Below are 10487 nucleotides of genomic sequence, written 5' to 3' on the forward strand. Positions count from 1 at the left end.
GGTATAAAAAACCTTTTCGTCAACTCTATATGGTACCTAAGCATGTGTATTTATTCATTGAATGAGCGTTTATTTAGCATTTAACCACCACCATTTGCTAGCTGGAGTTCCCATCTTCATATAGTTTAGGGTTTGACAAGTGAACTAACAGTAATTGTGCTAGTTATAGTAAGGCATAGGAAACTGGAATTACAGTAGAGATGATTCCAGACTAACTCAGAGAAACAAGTCGGTCAGATATACTTAGCCTTACAGAAATCCCTCTTTGTCTCCCAGGTTTCTGTTCCTTTTCACTAACGTTCTCAGAAGTATTGATCTGGTATTAGATTGAGGGGAAAATTTAGATCATGGAGATTTCTAGCCCAAGTCATCCTACCCCATCTCTTGGATACTACTCCATGTGGAATACTGAGTACTTCCCTGTTACTTATCAGTCCAACTGGAAATAAAGCTTTTAAACAGGGATAGCTTGGTCTAAGATCTTCTAAGATTTAGTCCTTGGTATCCAGAAACTTTGAAACAGCTTCCTCCAATTTTCCTTGTCTGAATCTGCCACCTAGGAAATTGTGAGGTTTAAGTGTGGGGGAGTAGAGGGAGAAAAAGAGGAAGGAGGAGGGTGTGCCCTGAAAATCATCATTCTCATATGACTTTAGGATATGTAATTTTTTAAAATTTAGTAAATTAGGGTAAAATAATTAACTTTTATGAGTGTTCTTTCATTTGCAAATGAAAAGGTGTTAAATAAGTAGATGATGTCTTATGGCCACTAGGGGGTAGTGTGGACTGTAAAAATTAAAATTATCCCTCATCTATTAACCCTTATTTCATCAAGCAGTTTGCCTTGTTAGAATTAGTTTTTGTTCACTTAGTGTTTTTTTTTTGAAATTGTTACAAGTCATCATTTCCAAACACAGTGGACTGTGTCCAGAATTTATGACTGTGAAAAGAATAATACTTAAACACATTCCTGTTGTTAGTGATTGAGATGTTCTGACATTGCTTTTTGTATAGAATTTTTTGAGGGGAAAATAGTGATGCTTAAGTGTCTCTTCCAAATTTTACTCAGTATATGAAATAAGTAAAATTACTCTTAATGACCTGTAAGTAACACTGTAACAGGAGTCTTTGTGTTTCCCTGTCCCATGGTAGCTACTAGTCCTGTGCAGCTACTGAGCAGTTGAAATGTGGCTAGTTCAGGTTGGTATATGCTAGAACTGTAAATCACACACTGGATTTTGAAGACTCAGTATGAAAAGAGATTGAAAAAGATTATATAATTAATAATTCTATATTGATTACAAGTTGAAATAATGCTGTCTTGAATATATGGGTTAAACAACATTAAAATTAATTTTACCTGTTTCCTTTTACTTTTTTTTTTGTTAAGGTATTATTGATAAACACTCTATGAAGGTTTCACATGAAAAAACAATGTGGTTACTACATTTACCCATATTATTAAGTCTCCACCCATACCCCAATGCAGTCACTGTCCATCAGTGTACTACGATGCCACAGATTCACTGTTTGCCTTCTCTGTGCTACACTGTCTACCCCGTGACCCTTCACACCATGTGTACTAAACATAATACCCCTCAATCCCCTCCTCCCTCCTACACCCCTTCCCTTTGGTAACCGCTAGTCCCTTCGTGAAGTCTGTGAGTCTGCTCCTTTTTGTTCCTTCAGTTTTGCTTCATTATTGTACTCCACAAATGAGGGAAATCATTTGGCACTTGTCTTTCTCCGCCTGGCTTATTTCACTAAGCATAATATCCTTCAGCTCCATCCATGTTGTTGCAAATGGTAGGATTTGTTTCTTATGGCTGAATAGTATTCCATTGTGTATATATGTACCACATCTTCTTTATCCATTTATCTACTGATGGACACTTAGGTTGTTGCTTCCTTATCTTGGCTATTGTAAATAGTTTTGCGATAAACATAGGGGTGCATATGTCTTTTTGAATCTGAGAACTTGTGTTCTTTGGGCAAATTCCAAGGAGTGGGATTCCGGGTCAAATGGTATTTCCATTTTTAGTTTTTTGAGGAACCTCCATATTGCTTTCCAGAATTGTTGAACTAGCTTACATTCCCACCAGCAGTGTAGGAGGGCTCCCCTTTCTCCGATCCTTGCCAGCATTTGTTGTTCTTAGTCTTTTGGATGGTAGCGATCCTTACTAGTGTGAGGTGATATCTCATTGTGGTTTTAATTTGCATTTCCGTGATGATTAGTGATGTGGAGCATCTTTTCATGTGTCTGTTGGGCATCTGAATTTCTTCTTTGGAGAATTGTCTCTTCATATCCTCCACCCATTTTTTAATTGGGTTATTTGCTTTTTGGGTGTTGAGGCATGTGAGTTCTTTATATATTTTGGATGTTAACCCCTTGTCGGATATGTCGTTTACAAATATATTCTCCCATACTGTAGGATGTCTTTTTGTTCTGTTGATGCTGTCCTTTGCCGTACAGATGCTTTTTAGTTTGATGCAGTCCCATGTGTTCATTTTTGCTTTTGTTTCCCTTGCTTGAGGAGATGCGTTCAGGAAGAAGTTGCTCATGTTTATATTTGAGATTTTTGCCTGTGTTGTCTTATAAGAGTTTTATGGTTTCATGACTTAACATTCAGGTCTTTGATCCATTTTGAGTTTACTTTTGTGTATGGGGTTAAACAATAATCCAGTTTCATTCTCTTGCATGCAGCTGTCCAGTTTTGCCAACACCAGTTGTTGAAGAGGCTGTCATTTTCCTATTGTGTGTCCATAGCTCCTTTATTGTAGTATTTATTGACCATATATGCTTGGGTATATATCTGGGCTCTCGTCTGTTCCATTGGGTTCTGTTCTTGTGCCAGTACCACATTGTCTTGATTACAGTGGCTTTGTAGTAGAGTTTGAAGTTAGGGAGCATAATCCCCCCAGCTTTATTCTTCCTTCTCAGGATTGCTTTGACTATTTGGGGTCTTTTGTGGTTACGTATGAATTTTAGAATGATTTGCTCTAGTTCATTTAAGAATACTGTTGGTATTTTGATAGGAATTGGCATTGTATCTGTAGATTGCTTTAGGCAGGATGGCCATTATAACAACATTAATTCTTCCTATCTATGAGCCTGGGATGTGTTTCCATTTATTGTTATATTCCTTAATTTCTCTCATGAGTGTCTTGTAGTTTTCAGCGTATAGGTATTTCACTTCCTTGGTTAGGTTTATTCCTAGATATTTAATTCTTTTTGATGCAATTGTGAATGAAATTGTTTTCTGATTTCTCTGCTAGTTCATCGTTAGTGTATAGGAATGCAAGAGATTTCTGTGTATTAATTTTGTATCCTGCAACTTTGCTGAATTCAGATCTAGTAGTTTTGGAGTGGATTCTTTAGGGTTTTTTATTTATAATATGTCATCTGCAAACAGGGACAGTTTAACTTCTTCCTTGCCAGTCTGGATGCCTTTTATTTCTTTGTGTTGTCTGATTGCCGTGGCTAGGACCTCCAGAACTATGTTGAATAAAAGTGGGGAGAGTGGGCATTCTTGTCTTGTTCCCAATCTTAAAGGAAAAGCTTTCAGCTTCTTGTTGTTAAGTATAATGTGGGCTGTGGGTTTGTCATATATGGCCTTTATTATGTTGAGGTACTTGCCCTCTGTACCCATTTTGTTTAGAGTTTTTATCATGAATGGATGTTGAATTTTGTCAAATGCTTTTTCAGCATCAATGGAGATGATCATGTGGTTTTTGTCCTTCTTTTTGTTGATGTAGTGGATGATGTTGATGGATTTTTGAATGTTGTACCATCCTTGCATCCCTGGAATAAATCCTACTTGATGATGATGGATGATCTTTTTGATGTATTTTTGAATTCGGTTTGCTAATATTTTGCTGAGTATTTTTGCCTCTATGTTCATCAGGGATATTGGTCTGTAATTTTCTTTTTTTGTGGTATCTTTGCCCGGTTTTGGTATTAGAGTGATGCTGGCCTCACAGAATGAGTTTGGAAGTATTCCCTCTTCTTGTACTTTTTGGAAAACTTTAAGGAGGATGGGTATTAGGTGTTCAGTAAATGTTTGATAAAATTCAGCGGTGAAGTCATCTGGTACAGGTCCTTTTACTTTTAATGTGCCTACTAGAAAATTGAAAATTACATATGCAGTTCGCATTGTATTTCTGTTGGGACAGCACTGCTGTAGAGAAGAGCATTCATTGACCATTTTTATCAAGGTACCTCTAGCTGACCTTACAACTAAAGTAGTACTGTAGTGAGGGAATTGAGTACAGTGTTGGTTCTGTTTCTAATCCCAGTTAGAATATAGTAAGCAAAATCATGTGGTAAAAGCCACAAGGCTCATGGATAAAATGTTAGGGGCATGACACTTAAAAATGTTATAGATAACAGTTTGCAAATGCCCACTTAGATGAAGAGGGTGAGCTTGTAGATGCCCTCAAGTAGTTTACAATTGTGTATGTAATGAAAAACTGATTTTTGCTTTGTTAGTAATCTCAAAAAAGGGGCCCCTGATAAAAGACAGAGGTTGGAGCAGAGTAGGTGTTACTGAATTATTTCCCAGTGTTAAAAAACTTACTTTGAGTAAAATGAATAAAGTTATTAAGTACAGTCACATACAAGATGTGCTAAAAGAGCCTCAGTTGGCATTGTAGTCTGTACTTTGCAGTTTTGTGTTTCAGAGATTCTAAGTGGTGGAAAACCTGATCGCTGTAGATAAGATATGTTGGGGGTCTGTATAGATAGTAACTGGGCCACTTTTTCCACGTCAGATTACCACTCTTTTTCTGAGAATGTTGTTTAATTTATTATGTAAAATTTTTACTGTACATAGCTCAATTGTCTTACAAAATCTATAGTAAGACCTTACATTGCTTCACACTGAGCATAAATTATTATTGAACCTAAAAGTGGAAATGGTCCTAATTAGTGGAATTTTGTTGACAGAATGTCAAATATAGTTTACTGTGCCATAATTCTGGGATTTGCTGTTTGAGCCCCAATAGATCCGTTGATAATCAGATCAATTTGATGTTATTTAATTCCTTCTTAAAAGTATGAACTGTTGTACTCATTCTGTAAGATGAGTGGTTTTCTTGAGACATAATCTTGTTTCCACTTAAATCCATCCTCTACTTTTATGTATTTTTCTACTTTTTAGTAACTAGTTTTCTAAACATAATCTATAGTACTTTCTGTTATGCAAGGACTACGCCCAGTTGTTCCTGGGATTCAGTTCTGGGATTGCTTTTAACCAAGTAGGATCACAAAATGCAACTTAAAGAGTTACTCTGTTTTCTTTAAAAACAAATGCTGTTTAATAAATTTTGAAATTTGTTACTGTGTTTTGTTCTTACCCTGCATTCTTTCTGAGTTGGTAATGCATTGACCATGGTCTTTTTATGTGATCTTATTTGTCAAGTCCTCTTATAGTGTTTACCCCATTTAATCTTCTTAGCAACTCTGCATGAGATGTACTGTTAACTACCATATAGATGAGGAAACTGAGGCTCAGAGAACTGTATAGTAGTTGCTCAAAAATATAGTTAAGTGAGTGAGTGCTGCAGTAGGAATTTTAGCCTTTTATTTCTAGACTTGAAGAAGTCACTCAATACTTCACTCTTTTTCTATGAAACAATAGTATAAAACTAGAAGGTGTTTCATGGTTAACTATGTATGAGTAGTAGCTGGAAGGATTATATTTCCTATTCAGATTTTGCCTTTTTAGGGGAAGAAATTGAAACTTACTGTAGATGAGACTTGTTCCATTTGATTTGGATTTTATTATTTTTCCTCCCATAATTGATGCTGTGGGTTTGTTGTATAATCAATGCAGTATAGTCAGACACCTACTCATCTTTTCATTGTATCAAAATCCACTAGAACTTGAGAGCATATGAAAACCATTCCAAAAATTTTCTGTACCTAAAAGCTTATTCTAGAATGTGTTCTGACTAAATCTTATAATTAGGCCACATGATATGTTTAATCTGTATGTTCTTTAGAAAGACTTATCTGATTTTGAGGGTGAACTGAAGATGAGGAAATGAATGTGTATCTCTGATAGTGTGTGCTGAGAGTGATTTTCAAGCTATTTTGGGATGTGATCTTGGAGGCCCTCTGGCAGCTTTTTATAGCTTTGAAAAGAATTGCTACTATTTTGTGTAACCAGGGAGCAGTGTTTTGGGGCTCTTGAACCCCAGCTTTCTCTTTTTCTTCTAGTATCCCTCTTTATGGCTTTCTAAAAATAGGAAGACCTGAGGCAAAATGAAGTAAGAATGGAGGTGAAGAGAGATCAAAATTCCAGGAATTTTACCATCCAATTCTATTCTCATTTCTTTACATCTGCTGTTCATCCTTAATATCTTCTATCCTAAAAATGAAGATCAGCCTCTTTTGTTGTAGAGTAGTTATGTTTTGGAAGTCTTCCCAAGATGGGAGCCTGACTTCTGTATTGCCTCTTGAGAACATTTCATTGAAAGTAGTTTACAGTGTTTCAGCTTCTGATTTGCCTTTGCCATGACTAAAACAGAATAAAACGGAACAAAAAACAAGTCTCAAATTCAAGTACTGAAGTCATTACTTTAAATGGCTATGGGTTTAACATATTTTGGGGAAGGATGATTTTTTATCTGCATTTTACGACTATTTCAGTATATGACTGTGCTTACAAATCTTTTTTTTAGTATATGCACTGTAGGCTGTAGAATGAAATGGTGTAAGATGTATAATTTTTCTTAAGTGAAGGCAGTATAAATACAACATTCTTTTTCATTGTTTTTCATACCTAAAAGCTTAGACATAGCAGTATTCTAAATGTTTTTGACTACCCATACCTATTCAAAATGTTGAAAATGTATTATTAATATATAAAGTTGCACACACTATTGTCAGTTTGTATATAGAATATTACATTTTTCTGACTAAAAATAATTTATAAATAGAAGTTAGATTATTATCTTTCCACATCTGAATGGATCCATTTGTTTTCTTTCTGTGATATGCACATCCTGCTTAAGTAGCAACACTGCTTTAATGTTAAAGATGAAATTCTGGTAGTTTATTCCTTATTCTTTGTAACATCAAATAAATTCATAGTTCAAGTTTTTATTGCTCACCTCTGGTGCCAGGAACTGTTCCAAATGCAGAGTATATAGTAGTAAATAAAACAGATGCAAATCTATCCTTTTATGGCATTCCATTCTGAGCAAAGTGAGATAGGTAGTGTGTCAGTGCTGTGGAGGTACAGTAGGGGAGTGGGGATAGGGAGGGTGTGGGATAGGGTGGAATGCGGTATGTAGTTTCAATTATGGAGGCTTCACTAAGAAAACGCACTTGAATAAAGGTGTTAGGATCTTAGGGAGCAAGCCATATAGAAATTTGGGGGAAGAGCAAGTGCAAAGCCCCTGAGGGTGGAGTATGTCAGGTTGAAGAACTCTGAAGAAGATAGCTAGTCAGGCTGAAACAAAGTGGGTGGGTGGGACTAGGATGGCAGAAGCACAGCTGAAGATGGGTAAAAGGTAGGTGGAGTGAGGGGGTCGTATAAAGCCTCTTTTGAGGGAGCTATATTATAAGGACTTGGGCTTTGAAATGTCTGCGGAATGCAGACCCTGGAGTGAGGTAGCAAGGTTGGAAGCTGGGAGAAAAGCTAGGGGCTGTTGTAGTACGCCAGGTGAGAGCAATTGTGACTTAGATCAGAAGTGTAGCAGTCCAGTCATGGGTAGAGAGAAGATGGGGTAGTTTAAGCAACAATTTCCTGATCAGGTTAGATGTGCAGGATATGAAGGAAAAGGTGGATCATTTGGAAGGATGGATTTATATAGTTAAATGACATGAGGAATGCTTTGGGGAAGGAGCAGGTTGAGAGTGGGGAGGGTTATGCTAAGTGTGGGGTGCTTATTAGACATTCAAGAGATGCTGATGAGCAGGCAGTTAAAGATAGAAGATGCATGATAATAGGGGAAAGATCTGTTCTGGGTATGAATTTGGGCAGACGTTAGCATATACAGAATGTATTTAGTGTTTAAATGCACTGGACTCGATGCGATCGCAGTGGAAGGGTGTATAAAGAGAAGATGCCCTAAAACAGAGCCCTGGTGCACTTCAGTGTTGGGGTGTTGGGGAGTTACAGAGGAACCAGCAAAAGGTTGCTGCCAGAGGAGTAGGAAGAGAGCCAGGAGAGTGGCTGCAGGAAGCTGGGTGAAGCCTTGCAAGGAAGGCGGGTAAGATGTTGCATTTAGGTCAAGTAAGATGAAGATTAAGAATTGGCCATTTGATACGGGACTCATTGGTGACGTCAACAAGCAGCTTAGTGGCTAGGCCTGATGGCAGAGTTGTGTTTAAGATAGAAGGGGAGGAGAGAAATGGGAGGCAAGCAAGTATAGAGAACTTTCAAAAAGCAGCAAAGCAGTGGGGGCAGTAGCTGCTGGGGGAGGGTCAGGTCACAGTCAGTTTCTTTTATTGGGAGAAATGAAAGCAGGTTTGTACAGCCTGGGCAAAGAGCTAATAAGGAGGGGGAAGCTGGTGATTCAGGAGAGGAAAGATGCTAGAGGAGTGTCCTTGAGTAGGCGAGGAGAGAAGATCTCACACTCCAGAGCAGTGGTTGGTTGGCCTTAGGCACGAGTGGCGGCCCTTTCATCCATAGTGACAGGAGACAGACAGAGCACATGGGCACAGATACCTGTAGGTGTACAAATACTGTAGAAGGAACTAAAGGAAGTTTCTATTTTCTCATGAAATAGAAAGCAGAGCCCTCAGCCAAAAGTGAGGATGAGGATGGAGGTGTTGGAGGTTTGAAGAGAGAGAAAGAAAAATGTTAGCTATTTAGGAGAGAGGGAGAAAGATGGAGAGAACTAATGATGTGACTGTTGCGGAGCAGTAAAGGATCTGTTTGAAGTTCAGCATCAGCTAAATGAGTCAGCATAGCTGTATGTGTTTCTCTAGCCGGGTTTAGGTGCCTAACTACTTGTCCTTCCTTCATTCCATTATATTTTTCAGAGGGAGATTTTCAGTGGCTTTAAAAAATTTAAACAGTTTAGTTCAGTAGAATTTCAACAGTAATTTTAATTTGCCTTACCTATGTGGTAATCCTAGTGTTCTTTTCTTCTTGAGCATAAAATCAACTTCATTAGTCTTCGAACTTTGTATTTTATAAGCTAAATAAACACCCATCAGGAGATTGGAGAGGTTCTGTGATGTCCAATTCCAAGAGATGAACCTTCTAATTTTTATTTTGGTGTTTAGTGAAGTGACATTTGTTTCACAAATGTGTTATGTTTTTCTGTTGTAGGAAACCCAGCGTTTGCTGGCAGAACCAGTTCCCGGCATTAAAGCAGAACCAGATGAGAGCAACGCCCGTTATTTCCATGTGGTCATTGCTGGTCCTCAGGATTCCCCCTTTGAGGGAGGGACTTTCAAACTTGAACTATTCCTTCCGGAAGAATACCCGATGGCAGCCCCTAAAGTACGTTTCATGACCAAAATTTATCATCCTAATGTAGACAAGTTGGGAAGAATATGTTTAGATATTTTGAAAGGTAAGTGTTACCTTTACTATTTTATGCTACTAAGATTTTTCCTTTTCCTCAAACTCAATATTGAGAATCTGAACACTGTAATCTTTCCCTTATGTAAAGACCACAGAGCTTTTTGGGAGGGAAATGCAGCAGTTCTGGGGCTGGTATTTCATGCTTGATCACTCTGGGCCTGTTGCCTTTATAGATAAATGGTCCCCAGCACTGCAGATCCGCACAGTTCTCCTATCGATCCAGGCTTTGTTAAGTGCTCCCAATCCAGATGATCCATTAGCAAATGATGTAGCGGAGCAGTGGAAGACCAATGAAGCCCAAGCCATAGAAACAGGTATTTAAAATTCATTCTCCTTCATACTACTACTATTTGTAAAACAAATTTTTACTGTCATTTAAAAAACTTCTTGTAGGGTCTTAACAAGAAAGGTAAAATGTATTAAAAGGAACAAATCAGATCCTTTATGGTACCTAAATACCTGTTAACAAAAGATGTTCAAGTTCCATCTTATGGTCTGCTAGGTGACCCCAAATTTAAAGCCAACCTATAATTCAGAGACCTGGAACTCTTCTATAACCCACATCTGATTTATCAAATGCTGAGTGTCTGCCATACATCTAGCAACACATAAAGACAGTGGAAAATTTGCAGTCTATTAGATTAAATTAAACCATGTATCAGTTTATAGCTGGGGAATGTGAAATCAGTTGGCCTCTTCCTGCTACCAATTTTAGCAAATTTAGTAGGGAACACTATGTATATATCTAGAAATGAAGGTGACAAAAGGAGACAACTTTTCAACTTACTAAAGCTTCTGAATTCCATTGTAGTGGTTTTGGTAATTAGTTGTATAGATGATCTTTCTGGCCTGATCCAGGTTATAGGAAAAGCTTTGACTTTAAGAGATTACAGCATAACATCTCCATGATTAACTATTTAATTTTTATACAGTTTGGAAAGTAAC

The 10487-nt window shown here is 37.5% G+C and overlaps 1 protein-coding gene across 1 annotated transcript in view; it reads left to right on the forward strand.

Annotated features, from left to right (window-relative positions):
- UBE2N (ubiquitin conjugating enzyme E2 N) overlaps nucleotides 1-10487 on the forward strand; it is a 33555-nt gene that overhangs the window by 16916 nt on the left and 6152 nt on the right. The window contains exons 2-3 of the mRNA XM_036891225.2: nucleotides 9285-9531; nucleotides 9716-9856. Coding sequence (XP_036747120.1) covers nucleotides 9285-9531; nucleotides 9716-9856 — 388 coding nt within the window. The remainder of the gene's footprint in view (nucleotides 1-9284; nucleotides 9532-9715; nucleotides 9857-10487) is intronic.

This window comes from Manis pentadactyla, chromosome 10 (assembly GCF_030020395.1).
Source record: "Manis pentadactyla isolate mManPen7 chromosome 10, mManPen7.hap1, whole genome shotgun sequence".
Taxonomy (NCBI): domain Eukaryota; kingdom Metazoa; phylum Chordata; class Mammalia; order Pholidota; family Manidae; genus Manis; species Manis pentadactyla.